The sequence below is a fragment of the Acanthopagrus latus genome, chromosome 15, assembly GCF_904848185.1.
Source record: "Acanthopagrus latus isolate v.2019 chromosome 15, fAcaLat1.1, whole genome shotgun sequence".
Lineage (NCBI taxonomy): Eukaryota > Metazoa > Chordata > Actinopteri > Spariformes > Sparidae > Acanthopagrus > Acanthopagrus latus.
This window is the reverse complement of record NC_051053.1, coordinates 2,890,305-2,906,914: the sequence shown is the minus strand read 5'-3', so window position 1 is coordinate 2,906,914 and position 16,610 is coordinate 2,890,305. Positions and strand designations below refer to the sequence as shown.

Here is a 16,610-nt window from a genome sequence, read left to right as displayed (position 1 = left end):
GCATGTAGGCTTTATACGCTTCCCACACCAGTCTTGGATCAGAGTCATTGCAATCATTTACTTCTAAATAGAGGTCTGTCTGTGTTTCCAAAAACTTGATAAAGTTATCGTCATGAAACAGTGATGCATTAATTTTCCAAGAGAACGATTGCTCTGCGGGCCTAAGAGGTTGCATTTCCAGAATGACAGGAGCATGGTCTGAGAGGGCAATGGATCCAATGTTAGACTGTTCTACTAAATGGGCTAGGTGTTCAGATATAAATATATAATCAATTTGGGAGAATGACAAGTGAGGTGGAGAATAAAATGTGTAATTTTTGTTATTAGGATTCGTGTATCTCAGTAGTTCAGTATCTCAAGGAAATTTTGTAGTGCTCTGCCAGATTTTGACTGATCCTTATGAGGGGGGTCTTTATCTAAGGAGGGAGAGAGATAACAGTTAAAGTCACCTCCAATTATCATATTTGTACAGTCCATTTCAGCAATTTTGCTGAGTAGGAAGCCAAAGAAGTCCTCGTCATAGACATTAGGGGCATAAACATTTCCTAACAATACTGATTCTCCATATAGCTCTCCTTTTACTAGAACTATCCTTCCATCTGTATCTTTGTAACTATCTTTAGCTATAAATGGCAACAATCGATGGATTAATATAATTGCACCCCTCTTGTTTGTAGAATAAGATGTAAAATATACCTGTCCGACCCACTCCCTGAGACATTTTTTGTGCTCCTCCTCATTCAAATGAGTTTCTTGGAGAAACGCAACCTGGACATTTTCCTTTTTAAGATGGTTTAAAACAGCTTTCCTTTTAACAACATTATTGGAGCCCTTGATGTTCCAGGTACAAAACTTAATATTCATAATAAAGTAACCTTATATGATGCTGCATAGTTACGCTTACTTTGTAAAATACTTTGGATGTGCTTTTAATCTGAAATCCTGTCTGGGCCAGAAACAAAAAACACCAGAACGATCCAAGCAAAAACAATCTAAAGCTTGGATAATATCTACCTACCATGGCCAAGGAAAACAAAAAACATAAACCTTGTCATACTCTAGCTATACTGGTACAGCTCAGCTGAGGGAGCAAATGACACGAGTGTGAGAAGAACAAAAAAAGAAAAAAGAAAAGAAGAGTATGTCCGGTCTCTCAATCTGGATTATGCGTTAACCATACTACCAGCATGTCAAAGACTGTGTAATTAACAGTGATACACAGCAGCTCAAGTAAACTGAGAAATACACATGTACATGTGTGTTAAATTAAGATGAACAGAAATTATCTTAGTATCATATAGTACACATTGCCCATCATACGAGTCGTTCTCTATTCATTTGTAAAGAAGAGGCAGGTGATGTACTTTCCCTGATTACAGATGGATTGATAGATTCACTGGGCCGGGAGTGTCTTCACGTAGTCGTTGATTTCTTTCATTGTGGGAAGGGAGATCGGTTTCCCATTTGGAGGGAGAATCTTAATTACAGCTGGATACGCAAACGCGTATTTGATCCCCGCTTCCCGGAGCCTTCTGTGCGTGTCTGCAGACTGTTGTCTCCGCTTTACAATCTCCGCAGAAAAGTCCTGGTAGAAAGACACTACTTGACCATCCGTGGAAACTCTGCCCTTGCTTCTTGCCGCTCGTAAGATCCGCTGTCTGTCCGTGTAGTCGTGAAGCCTCACCAGGACAGCGCGAGGGCCCGGCGGAGGTCCAACACGGTGAGCCCGCTCTATTTTCAGCCGCTTCCCCTGCATGTCCATGTTCAAGATCTCTGGAATCCATTTCTCAAAAAACACGGGTGGATCCTTACCTTCAGTGCCTTCTTTCAGTCCTATAATTCTGACATTTTGTCGTCGACTCTGGTTTTCATAATTCTCAAGTTTTCCCATCGCTTTTTTCAACGCTGACTCCACCGCTTCGAGATGTGGTGTATTAGCCGCTGCATTATCCTCCATGTCGGAGACTCGTTGTTCCACCGCCGCCAGTCTGTCTACTATTTTGTCTAGCTTTTCTGACATCTCTGTGACTGGTTTCAGGATATTAGCGAGTGTAGAGTCCAACATCTCCTTAATATTACGCGTCACCTGCCGTACCACCACGTCATTGTTAGCGGGGCTGGAGAGCTCCTTTCTTGGCTCGGCACAGTCTAGCTCCTCGTCGTTAGCTAGCTCTGGCTCTGTGTCGTCGTCTGGGTTAGCTAGCGGTTCGCTAGCAGCCGACTTGTTCTTTTTCCGGGTCTCTCTCTTTTTGGGCATGGTAAAAAAGTTGTCTAGTGACATATTCACTGTCTCTGTATTGACTTAGTGATAATTCACCTCAATTTAGCAACGGGCAACTCGAGAAATATTGTTTAAATTAAATCCAGTGAGGAGACCGACAACGATGCGTCTATCCTCCTCGGTGCATCACGTGACCCCTCCATTGCCAAAATATTTATTTACTTATGTTATTCATCATCCATTCATTCATTTATTTAGCCTGATTAAGAGAGAGAAAACTTTTTCACATTTACTTTTCAATTACTTTATTTGTTTAGATTAACCACTTTCACTTAAAAGGCGACCAGTCTCCATAGCTGCTCTCGACTTCATGTGTACAATTTTTAGGTATGCATCGATACTGGCATAGGGTATCCAGCCGATACTGCACTCATATACCCATATTCACAAAAAATCACAGATACCACGCATCGATACCACTTTGTATATTATTATAAGTAGTAGAGATAGACCGATATGTTTTTTTCAGGGCTGATACCGATTATTAGTAGTCAAGAAGGCCAATAACCGATATTTGGAGCCGATATTCATTTGCAGTAAAAGGGAAAATAATGGCATCAACATTTTGAGTAATACAAACTACAAGACTTAACTTTGAATGTTTTTACACATAGATTTTAATCTTTTATCACTATTTCCCTGTCAATATTATCCGCAACCTTGTTTCAAGTGATTAAACTGTTAAAAACACTAAATAGCTTACAGCATCTTCACTTTAATAATCAGTGTTTATCAAAGGAACAGACAGCTGCCACTGACGTATTTGGCCTCACAGTAATGTTAGTAGTCGAGAGTTGTACAGTTTCTACAGTCTGCTGAGTGTCTACAGCCAGAGAAGGAGAAAGTGGACCGGTGGGCTAACGTTACGCTAAAAGCTAATCAGCCTTCACCTCAGCGTGCTTCCCTGCAATAAAACTGGACTGAATTGAGTTTGTTACATTTTTACTCTCTCACTCACACACACGGGCTATTTTCATATTGATATTAGCGAGTGATTAACAGGCTCGTCTGGAGGGACTGCGAGTGAGCAGAGCTGCCGCTTATGTTTATATAATGTCAACGGGCTCACAGTAATGTTACTAGTAGTTGTGAGTTGTAGAGGACTGAGATGTTGAGTACAATTTCGGGAGAGTCTGCTGCCTTAGCTTACCTTCAGAACCAAGCCCCCAGGAACAGTGCTGGGCTATGAATCCAGTTTTACGTGGTGGCTAAACACCACTATCTCCGCTGTGTGTGTGTGTGTGTGTGAGCACTGTGCATGCACAGCTTTCACTACCCGCTCTGCCTGTAACCAATCAGATGATGCTGTGGGTGGAACAATGCTGGAGACAGAGTAGGGGCAGCAGACAGAGAGGCTCGGCTGCATCACAGCCAAAATAACCCAGTTCCAAATTGATCTCTTATCGGCCGCCGGATATGCGTCAAAATGCCAGATATCGGCGCCGATAATCGGCCTGACCAATAAACGGTCGATCCCTAGTGTGTACCGTTTTTCTAAACATGTGCATGCATGTGTACATAATAAATACATATTTATCCATCTATAGATATGTATATATAGATATATAGATATAGTGTTATGATGGTTAACTGAATAAAATTCCTAAATAAAAACTAAACTTAAGCTACTTAAAGTGAAACTCTCGCCAAAATGCAACCTAGGCTTTTTTGTAAATGTATCAAACCTTCATGTAAAAGTATAATTATAATGAAAGAGGCACTTTTAATATTTACTGTATTTTCGTTTTCAGCTCAAACTCATTTTCAATGGGAGTGCATGGGGCACTTATATGCTAGCATCAATATCGCTATTTTTAAAACACCAAGAAAGCTCGACACAACATGAAACTTTGCTCATAATATCACTAGGGTCTCTACACATAAACTCGAGCGATGAGAACAAAAAGTGAGTTTTTAAACAACTCACCTTAGCAGTAGCTTGTTAGGGGGTTAGGGTTAGGGTAAGAGTTAGGGATAGGCCTCACAATTTGATTACAATTCAGCTAACAATGATTCAAATGTAAATGATTATTGATGTGTTGCGATGCATCTCAGTGTATGGAATCCTCAGTGATCTCTATGCACGTGGCTACTTTTTCATCATTTAAATTCCCCTTTTATTCAGAAGGTCTTTCCAATAATAAGACTACAGCAGTCTACAAAATAAAAGCTATATCTTTTCAAAATCTTAATTTCATACAAAAACATTACATAAACAAAACAGTTATCCATCTGTAATGCCTTACACGTTTGTTTCACATGGCAGCTTTAAGAAAAGGCATTGATTGACTCTGCTGCACACACACACCTCTCTCAGAGTTGGACAGCAAGGGTGACAGGGCCTCCTTAGATCTCAGCTGATTAGCTGGGCTTGCTGTAACAGTTCTTATTTATGGCTGCAGATGTTAGCTTCAGGTAAAACGTAATCAGTAATTGTTGTGAGGCAGAAGTCATGCTCAGCGTGGGTCTCATCCAGTTCGTGTTTCCCAGTGTTTTTGTTTTTTTTTAAAAAAACAAACACTTGCAACAAGTGGATCGATGAAAATTGAATTCAATCAGAAGCCTCAGCCAGATTTCTAGATAGGACTGGTGCATGGCTAGAGGTTGGGTGGGCCCTCCGCTGCTCACTGCTTTTCCATTGTAACGTGTTGCTGAAGGAAGCTCTGGCTTTCTCAAGTACCAGAATTACTAAAGAGCCAACTACAAATGTTTGGATTTTACCTTTGCCTTGGCCACAGTTTTCAACCTCAGTTTTCATGTTTACTAAACATGTTCTGAGTCACGAGCGGATGCAGCACAACCCAGCCTCTCTCATCAGCCTCTCATCTCTGCAGAAAGGAATAGTATCTTCAGGAAAAAATGGACTGCTGCTGAGCCCTATGTTGACTCCACCTCCATTAAACAGCGATAACAGACACTGTCAGCCTGCTAATAAAACGCTAGTGGCAGTGCCAATTGTCCAAGCAGAGGAAACAAGCTGTATTAAATTGGTAGATGGATCACATGCGAGTCGCCACCTGTGCAACATTAAAGGAAGAGGCTTCATTAATGTCTGGGCAGATACTTGGTATTACTATCATTTAACTAAAAGCTACATTTTGTGGGTTCTGTGGACCACAGAGTCCTATTGGCTGCTGCTTTATACTGTAAAGTATTGGGATTGCTGTTTGCCTTTCTTTGTGCTCATCACAAGATAATTTGCGCTTCTCCGCTTTGTGGATTCAAGTGTTAGTTTGGCTGCTGTGTAGTGCACAATAAGATGAATTTCAATCTAGAACAAGGACCGGAGCAAGATGATTGAGCCCAGGTTAATCCAGTGGCCTCCAGGTGATAGAAGAGCTAGTTTTGTGTCTCCCCATGATTGTGACCGCCATACTGCTCTCTCAGTGTTCACTCTCTTTTTTCTCTCTCTTCCCCTTTGTCTTTCCTTCCGTTTAACCCACACGTTAAAATGTTCACTCACTCACACACACACACACACACACACACACACACACACACACACACACACACACACACACACACACACACACACACACACACACACACACTTGTGTGTGATCATTTTTGTAACAGCTGGTTGTGACAGTCATTTTCTTCATTGTTCCTTTATTGTTACATGTTTTATAAATATTTATATATTTACAAGCGAAAATGCTTTTTTGAGATTGTTTTAATGTTTGATTATTAGCTCCATAATTCTGAATTTATATGAATTATTATTTAATGTTAGAAAATTATTGTTAGTAATTATTCATTGACAGTGACCAAACCTGCCTTGCCAGTGTACAAACACCGGTCTCTGTAAGATTCAACCTAGCTTCAGAAATTTTAGGGGTGGGGGTTTGGGTGTTAAGATTAAAACTTTTTTTCGTTCTGTCGTGCTTGTGAATCACAATTGAAGAGCTGCCCTTTTCTCTGCCGATAAATGTTACAGTGACATCTGTATTAGTATCGTGCCTTTAACTGTCAGTGGTCATATCATGTTTCGCTACATTACTCTCTTTTTGCCTCTTTATGCCTGCCAGTTCCCATCATTCCCAGCTACCTGTACAACCTAGATGAGTCAACAGATGTGGTGTTGAAGAACAACACTCCATCCCAGCAGAGTCCTCCAGGAGCCTTCCACAACATCGTGTCCTTGTATGACAACACTGTGAGGTCTTTGGTCTCCAACACCACAGCCATGTCTACTGAGCTGGTCCCTATAGTCCCCACCACTACAGAAGTGCCACAGAACTCGTCTGACTGCCCCCAGTCCAACAGCAAGCTGCTCAATGAGAATGTCAAAGTGGGAATGCTGTTTGCCTCCAAGGCTACCATACAGCTGATTACCAACCCCTTCATAGGACCACTCACAAACAGGTAGAATTTTCATCATGTCATTTTTGTTTCTGTGTGGAGGCTGATTTATGTTTCTGGGGGAATTAGCTAGAGACCACACCAGAAATGAATGAAGAATGAATTTTTGACTTTTATTAGTTAAGACAACTCCAAATGAAAGCAGACATGCTTTGTATCTGCCAGATATGTTATTGCTTGCTAGCTTGTTTGCCACAACAGCTTTATAAGGTACATATGTATGTTAGCTGATGTGTTTTCAGTTTCTTACTCTGCAAATATGCATTAATACAGCCTTAATGTGCATTCAAATTCACAGCACATCAGTCAGATTAATTTGACTGGCTTTAAAGCACTATTCAAACAAAGACAGAAGTCTAACACACTCAATTAAGTGTAAGTAATCTTAGTGAAGTGCTGTCAGAAAATGTAACCTTGCCAGCAATGAGCAGAGTTTTTATGAAAGTCATACATCTGAATCTTTTCCACAAAAGTAATTGAAAAAGTCTAAATAATCATGCATTTTGGAAAATTATCAACATGAACAAGAACCTGACTTTTCAGCTTTCTGGTTTTGTAATTTACTTCACAAAGTGACAGTTGTTAACAGATACCATGACCATGCAGTCGTGCAGTGTTTAGGTCATTTCAATCCATGTGGGGAGTAATTGCGATGATAGTCTTATCTGGCTTTTGATAAAACTCCAAAAACATTGTAGAGTAAATAATTTCATTTAAAGCAGACTGACAGAAAAACTGTATCACAGGTTTCCTTTAAGGCAACAAAAGCTTCTTGTAAGTCAAGGCCCAACATTGTCGCTCAAATTGTGTTTGGAAAGTCAGCCAGACGTCAATATTGAGTAACATTTATTGTCTTATCTAAGGCAACATCCAACACAAATTGAAACAGAAGATCAGCAACAGACTCCATATGGCTGCATATGGTAAATATGTCAGTATAATGCAGTTTTGAGGGTGTAATGTAATATCTGCTACAGCAGATGTAATACAACCAAGTCAAATCGAGCGGAATTCCTGATTATGTGCTTTTGTCAAGATTGTGTGTTTGCGTGCATGTCTTTCTTTTGCATGGGTAGCTGTACTATGTATGAGTAACTGAGCTTGACATAATAGAGTGCTGCTGGATGTGACCTTTTGTCAATCAACAAAATGGCTTCAAAGTAAACTTTTCTTTCATGATAAAAGGGACGGTTCACCCCAAAATCAAAGTTACAAATGTTGTACTCTTACCAGCATTTTAACCATCTAGATTGCTATGGTGTGAGTTACTGAGGTTTGGCTGTAAAGATGTCTGCCTTCTTCTGACTATAATGGAGCCAGATGCTACTCGGCTTGTGTTGCTGTCTGGACTTAAATGAGTAGTCACCTGTTTAGGCAGTTCTATTCTATTTCAAGAACACACACACACCTAAATCTTAGTACACGCTGTGCTATGATAAAAGACAAATTAATGCAATTTTTCTTTCAGATCATGCTAATATTGATTTAACTATTAAAACTGTATCTCCAGGGCGCAGTTTAACTCAGTGGGAAGAGCAGGCATCCCATGCACAGAGGCTTTGTCCTCGCTGCAGCAGACCAGGGTTGAAATCCCAGTCTGAAGCCTTTACTGCGTGTCACTCCCTTCAGCTGTTCTTTCAATAAAAGCCAAAAGGCCAAAAGGCCAAAATTTTTTAAAAAAAATTAAAAAAAAAACCCCAAACTGTATCTCCTAGTGCTGGAAGTTTGATACTTCCTTAATTAAAGCAAAAATAGAGTTTCTATAGCTAGGGTACATTCGGAACAAATCTGGTGGTGCGGCAGCGGTGTAGGGTTGTCACTCTATGGTCCATGAGTGTGATGTGTTGCAAACTGCCACTGATCAGCCTGCCAAAAGGAGAAGCTGTCATGTTGTACTACCACTAGCATGCTGGTGCTACGAGTGATTGTTTGTCCTCATTGACAGATTAAGAGCAAACAGCAACAGCAAACAACCATGATGCAAGGCATATCATTACTTTGTGTTTTAAACTGGGGCACAAAACCAAACTGAGTGATGACAAGTAACACATCATGCTACAGAGAGAAATGTCCATTGTGTTCCCTTCGTAGCACTTTAGCCATGCTAAATAACAAGCTCAGGTACTGAGCCATCGTGATCTGTATCCATGCTTCTGCCACAGTAGGTTAAGCAAGCCGGTCCAACAGTGATTGTTGGCATCTTCGGATGTTTTAAACTGGTGCTCAATGCCAAACTGAGTGAATACTGAGGGGTCTCAGTCATTCGTGTGCCATTTTTCCACCAGCGCTTTTGACCATGTCAGTTCAAACTGGGCCGTGCTAATTTGCTTTTCCATCACTGGTTTTACTGCGCTGAGTTGAGCCATAGCTGCATTGCCGATGGACCTGCTCTGGAGTAGGGCCAAGCTGCAGCTGCTCTGCTTTCAAGCGGGCAGTGGTGAATTCTCGTGACTGCAACAAACACCAGCCTCCCCAGTCAGTCTGTTCAGCCCTCAGTCCTTTTGTAGATTCTGAATTTCTACTTGTCTTTCTCGTTCTGTTTATACTTTCAGACATCTGCATTGTTTTATTGTTTTATCGTTTTTACTTTCAGCTTCTTGTGAGTCCTGTTTACTTTTTAGTTAGTGCTGGTGAAAACACGTTTCCTGTTATGGTGCTTCATAATAAAAGCTTTTGAATGATTAATTAATGGGGGGATTTTATTGGGAATACGTTTTAGTAAATGAAATGTGTTGGCGACTGAATAAGTGGAGCCACTTCACAGGGTTTGTCCTGCATATTAATTTTGGAGGTGGATGCCACCGTGGATTTCCAGGCCAGCACCACTTAAAATGTTCAAAGTGGGCAAAAACTCAATATAATTGTTCTACATCTTCACAGTTTTTTAACATGCAATGACTATGCAGTTGTCTATCTTGGTGCTGTCACTGTGCCTGATTATGTCTGCATCCCAGAATGGAAGCAGAGGACAAAAATAAATCTACATTTTCCTCAAAGACATTTTCCCCCAAAGAACTTCCGGTGTCAGGCGGTGTCCTGATAGTAACAGGTGCAGTAGTGGACTGGCCATCTGGCATGCTGGAACAAATCCTGGTGGGCCACTATATTGTTGAGCCAGTCAGACGGTTTCGCTTACAGCCTGTATATCTTGACCTGCAATGAATCCATTTAACTGTACCCTCCTAGGCTCTTACAATATTCCTGTCAGAATTATGCCTAGATTTAAAACCCAATACTCTACACACTCTGTCTCTTCTACTGTTAGATCTCATAATTTGGATAGGGTTTACTGTGGTATTTCCACTTCAGTCAACCCCTTATCCCAGCTGCCTGTGCCCTTCTGGATGCACATTCTATGTCAAACAAATCCTTCATTCTCAATGATCTAATTACATATCATTAGCTTGATTTTCTGTTTCTGCCTGGGGAGTGCTCCCCGCTAGTGGGAGTAAGCCAGGGGATGGACGGAGAAGACCGCGGCAGCCCACAAACACCCGCTATGAAGCAGCATAACAGACATATAAATCTGGGTTTCGTAATGTGCGTGAATTTGTTAAATTATTCGCCACATGTGTTTGTTGACATTAGAACAGCTGTAGTGAGAATGGGAGCTGGTGGAAACTGGCACCGCGTTCAGCGATAGTTTAGTAATCCACGGTCAGAGTTCTCCCCAGACAGTGGAACAACGGCGCTGCGCTGTTATACTCATTTTCAATGTTAGCTGCTTCATAGTGGGTGTTTGTGGGCTGCCGTGGTCTTCTCTGTCTCTTCTACTGTCCCCCGGCTGACAGTACTGTTGTGTAGGAACAGTGAAGTTTTGGCACCGCGAGTACCATGCAACATGTAAGGGATAATGCCCTACGAGGTATTCATAAACAGAAGTTAATGGACGACGCGGAGGCCTAAGAACCATCCGACGCGCAGCCTTAAGTCAGCTGTAACCAGCAGAGACAACCATATTGCTGCTAATCAGTGTGCTTGCAGCAGCAGGGCATTATAATTCATTACTTGTGTTGTTGTTGTGAATGTACGGCAGGCTGTAGCAAATGGTATATAGCGCAATTCATTACTTATGGGAAGCGTTTCAAGAGCAACAGGCTTGCTTCCAAGCAGCACAGCACAAGGGAGAAGTGGGTGTAATGCGGAAGACGTAGCTGGCGCTGGAGCCAGGTCAAACCAACCAATAGAAACTCTTCTCTCATCCACCAGCGTAGGCCCCACCCATCAAGTGCAGTTGAATTCGCAAGCAAAACTTTAGAACTTGCAATCAAAGAGGACTGATTTGCAAACAAAGGTTTTTAACTTGAAAGCAAAGAGGACTGATTTATAAGCAAAATGGTCATATGTTTTTACTTACAAACATTAGTTTTGATGTTGAAGTTGAACAAATATGTTCTCTCATATTTCTTTTTCAATTGCAACCTATTCTGTTTCGATCTCAAAAAAAAAAACAAAAAAAAAAAACATTTGATTGCCACACATTTTATAACTGCTTTACCATCCCAGAAACGTATAATCCACTCTCGCATCTTTAATAATCAGTCAGCAGATACATTCTGTAGTCATTTTACTGGTCTGGCTGATTCTCCCCCTCACTTTCTCAATATTAATGAACAAATTAGCTGGTTTAACAATTTGTGTACATCAGCCTTTGAATTTTCTGCTCCATATACATCCAGGGCTGTACCAGTTATTAATAAAACCCCCTGGATCAATAACAATATTAGGCAACAAAGAAGGGAATATAGGAAGGCCGAACGAAATTGGAAAAAGCACAGACTTGAAGTACACCGCCTCTACATGAGGGAACTAATGATCAGCTTGAACCAGACTATTAAAGATGCGCGACCTGCCTACCTTTCTGATCTGATTGTTAGCAATAAGCATAAACCAAGGTTTCTGTTTACTACTATCAACCAGCTTGTAACTCTATCACCTCCTGCTATTCATGCCTCCTCTCCTGCTGACTATGAAATATTCCTGACTTTTTTCTTTGGCAAGATCAATAATATAAGGTCTTATTTTACTCTAACTGTTCTTCCCCCTGCAACGTTCAGTCATCCTGTTTTACCATCTGATTTTGCTCCTCTCTCTCTCTACAAATCCTTTCAAAAACTGTCGATAATATGTGTCCCTCCTCCAGTCCCTGTGACATCGTTCCTACAACATTTTTAAAAGCCATACTCCTCATCTGAAGTCCTAGCCTGCTTTCTATCATCAATTCCTCACTCACATCAGGGTCTGTACCTGACCTCTTTAAAATTGCCAGTATTCAGCCACTTCTTAAAAAACCCTCTCTCAACCTAGACCAGTTAGAAAACTACAGACCCATCTCAAAACTCCCTTTTTATCTAGGATCCTTGAAAAAATTCCGCTTACTGAGAGTGTCAAATAACATTCTTAATCATGCTGACAGAGCTGAAAGCTCCATCCTTATTCATCTTGATCTGACTGCAGCCTTTGATAATATTGATCATGCTATTTTACTGCATAGACTACAGAATAAAAATTGTAGCTTGTCTTTTGTACAGCATCTTTTACCGCAATTTGAGGCTTTAGTCTCTCTTTCTCTCCAACAGGCAGGCAGAGGACCTTTCTTAGCACTGGCTGAGTCCACCTGCACATGTCTAGATTTAACACAAAATGATTGAAATCAAATTAACATGTACACATGCAATGAATAATCTAATTATCAGGCAAACATCTGAGTTTGTTTATTAAATTATGCTATACTCTCTCTGTTTTAAAAACAAAGTAGATACAGTATCTACTAGTTAACTGAACATATTTCAAGACAGTTAACTCTGGATAACTGGATAAAACCTTCCTGGAAATAAATCCAAAATGTCAGTAATATCCGATTCTGACATTTATATCCAGACAGTCTTTTAGAATGACAAAAATAATTATTACTGCTCTTGTCCTGTCCTGTCCCTCTCCTCTCCTCTCTGTCTGTGACTATCACTATCTGTAGCTTTTAACTTAGCTTAACAGCACTCCCAATTGAGTAGGCCTTTGAACAATGCAGGATAAATGTTGTAGACAGCCTGGACCTGGCAGTTTTTGTAAATGGGATGTGTGTTGTTGTAACTTACCGTAAAATACCAAATAATAGCCGGGGTGTTTATTTGTTTCAATCATTTAACAAACCAGGCGTTTATTTGGGACCAGGCGTTTATTTGGGACAGGCGTTTAATTCCTTCCTCTCAAAAATCCGAGGTGAAAATGTCACAAACTTCTCAAGCTTCTCGGTTAATTCTCTGGCATCCTTCTGGGCAATAGTTGTACGTCTTCTGCAAGTGACGTTGTTGCGGCAGAGGAAACTATTCAGCCGACCAGCTCTCGCAGCAAGCTCATCTCTGCTGTCACTCACTGTGGCGCACATTTGTTTCTCCATCGCCCTGATCATTTTACAGGACACTCTCTCGTGGTGTACCGGTTTGCTGATAAGCCAACCCTGCGTGTTTATCTCAAGCTCCTCGCTAGCCTCCTTCCTCGCTCCACCAGGCAGCCTGGCCCTGTTGCTGTCCTCCTCGTACAGACGCTGAAGCTCAGTTTGATTTTTTCTCACTCTCTTGGGGTCAACAGAGAAACGTCTAGTGGCTGCTTCTGCCTAGTTTTCCTCTGCCTATAATTTCATGTCAGGGTTCTCCCCAGACAATGGAATGGTGGTGCAGCGCCTCTGTACTAATTTTCAATATTAGCTGCTATTAGCGGGTGAGGGTGATGAGTGAGCGTCTGTCAGTCCGCCACCCCGGTCCGATGATTGCGACCGTCTCTTCCCCCCGTCCGACGGTAGCGACCTCCCCGGTACGACAACAGAGATAGCGGGTGAGGGTGACGAGTGTCTGTCCGTCCGTCCGTCCGTCCGACGAAAGTGACTAACTGTGGCCACCCCGTTCGATCTACCGTCTCTACCCCCCTGTCTGATGGTAGTGACCCCCCGATGACGGTGCTCCGCTACACTAAAAATTTCTGGGGAGAACCCTGCATGTCATACTTTTTTTTTTTGCTACACTGGAGCCATGGCTATCATCAGTGTGATATTGACTGACAGAAAACAAGCACAATACGTGAAAAGGTACAGAAGAAAAACGTCACATCATGTCTTCTTCCTTGATTTTTAGAAAAAATAAATAAATTAGACCCTGCAATTATTTGGAACCGGCGGTTATTTACCAAAATATACACCTGCGCCCGGCGTTTAAATGGGACCCGGCGGTTAATTGAAACGTAGCAGGCTCCATCCACACGCTGCTGCAGCTGCTAGCTCCACCCGTTGGAAAGAGTGTGGGGTTGACTCAACCATTTCTAAGATTGGGGGGGGGGCCCTAAATCTCTAAAGATGTAAATAGCACATTATTGCGCGATTATAATGAGCACTGCTTACATTGTGCTTTCAATAAATGCCAATACTGCATTGTTCTTGACTTCTTCTATCTTTCCTGTTGCACATTAGAGGGACAGCCTTGTTGTACCCGATAATATAATAATTTCCTGAAAATATAATAACGCCTGAAAATGTAACAAAATTTGCACTTAACTCGATCGAAAATGTAATCAAACCCAATAATGTAATAACTTCACTGATAATGTAATAAACTATCCTGACTGATATTGTAATAAAATTTTTACCCATAATGTAATACCTTATTACATTATTGGGTATTCATTACATTTTCAGATGGGTCTTTTTTTCAAAACTGATAATGTAACACTTGACAGATAATGTCATATATATGTTCATTTTCAGTCTGGAGTTCTACGTTTTGTGTTTTAAGAATCTAAGAATGTTATATACACTGGATTTGAAACAACAGAATGATTATTGGGTTAAATTGCAGACCTTGAGTACCATACAGCCATATGCATATGTGCAAATACTCAGGAACATGCAACTACATCCTTGTCCTACTGAGTGGGTGATAGACTTACCTCTTTGGGAGACCAGAATTCCAGCTCAGATATAAGCTTCTGAGCAGCACTGGAGACCCCAGGTAACTCTTCACTAAACGTACCTCTTCACTCCACAGATTTCCAACAAATCACTACCTCATGAAAACAACCACAAACCAACACTAGAACTAACATGACACTTCATTTGAAGAGGGTATGCATAAGTATTCTTAACACAAGCATACACATTACATGACACCTGACATAAACATAAGCCTACATATCCACTCAAATGGTTATTATGTCGCTTTCAATGTCAAATTGACATCTCTATTCCATGTCAAGTGACACAGTGGTCAGCTGACATACTGTAATACTTCTAGTTTATTATGAGATTTACCTGTATAAATAAAGGTTAAATAAAAATGTCAGCATCAAAATGACAAAACTTGATGACAACTGACATGGTTATTTTTCAAACCTTTTTGGGGTTTATACAGGGTTTCTTAAGTTGTATGTTGTTTCTATGATAGTACAATTTTTAAGTGGTGAAAGTTATTGTCAAAAACAACCACAAACCAACAAAACAACTTTAAGTAACACTTCGTTTTGAAGAGGGTATACATAAGCATTTATAACACCTGCATACACATTACATGACACCTGACATAAACATAGGCCTACATAGCCACTCATAAACTTTTAGAAGCTGGCTTTGTTTTCAGACATAAACACTTGTATACAATTAATTGTAAAACTAATGCTGAACTTAAGAACTTAAAAGATTTCCCGCCGGGAAATCGCAAGAGTGGGCTGTGCACTTTGCCCCGTGACGAAAAAACTATGTAAGCTAAAGCAAAAGTTGAATTCCATGTTGATAATTTGAACTTGTATTGACATTTTAAAGGTTGAATGGTGTGTGTAGGTCTTTTGAAATCTTTTATTATTTTTTTTTAAATCTTTTCATCTGGTCTCATTCATTTTGTGTGTGTTTGTATGCATGTCATTGTGTGTGTGTCTGTCACTCTCTCTGTTGGCCCAGCTGATCTCGGTTGCCACAGGGATGGTTGTCGCTCAGCCGTAGCAACAGTGACTGAGACAGCTGGTTTCTGTGTGGTTTCAGCCTCGCATATAGGACGTCAAACTAGTGCTATATATTCAAAATCATACATGATATCGGCAATTTTTTTCATGATCAAGCCAGAAAGGCCTTAAAGAACACAATCATCAAGTTTTGTGGTCCTAGTGTCAGAAATGTATGTCAATGTACACACATTGGGAGAAAGAAGACAAGTGTGGCTACAACCTTGGAAAATATCGCTATTTTTGATTGACATTTGTGGCCGGGTCACGGAAAGAGAACATCTCTGAGATTTTTTTGAGTCTCTCTCACTCTGTCAGTTGGTCTCCTGTACTCTGCTGCATGAACATTCTGCCAAACACACTCATTGAAAACCCTGAATTTTTCCAAAATCACTCACCATCATTAAAGGGTCAGAGTTCAAAAACTATACATCGTAGGAAAAAAGTTCAAATACAAGTCAGATAGATGAGACTTGTACCTACATTTTAAAGTTGAATGGTGTTTCTAGGTCAATGTATGCCAGAGCAGGAGATTTTTGAAAAATGTTGAAGATTTGCGTCGGTCCCCGTGGTTGTGGGAGCTCTAGTTCCTGAAATGTCTTCTGAGGCAAACACTGAAGCCATAACAAGTATGACTGAGTAGAGTGACATGAGTCAACAAATGATGGAGGAGGATATGTCAGATGACGATCTCCTCAAAATGTCTCAGAAAAGAAAGAACATTGAATCTGAAAAAAATGAACAATAACGTAAAGAAAACCAGTTCCCAGATGTCCACTGAGTCAGAGAGTGATTTTCTCCTGACTCAGCTGGACTCTCAGTGTGACTACTCCCCAGAGAAAATCAAAGCCTTCCTGGAGCAAACTAAAGAAGCCAGGCTACCTAATGTAGGAGAGGTTTTTCCCGACCCACAATTATTTATTAGTTCAGCCAGGCCGCTCACCATGAAGAGCTATGGGGAAGAGGTTTTAACAGAGCAAGCAATATA

General features: G+C 40.8%; 1 protein-coding gene across 1 annotated transcript in view; it reads left to right on the top strand.

Annotated features, from left to right (window-relative positions):
- The window catches only part of slc18a2 (solute carrier family 18 member 2), a 105,746-nt gene that overhangs the window by 22,769 nt on the left and 66,367 nt on the right, over positions 1–16,610 (top strand). The window contains exon 3 of the mRNA XM_037124811.1: positions 6,310–6,646. Within this exon, the coding sequence (XP_036980706.1) occupies positions 6,310–6,646 (337 nt within the window). The remainder of the gene's footprint in view (positions 1–6,309; positions 6,647–16,610) is intronic.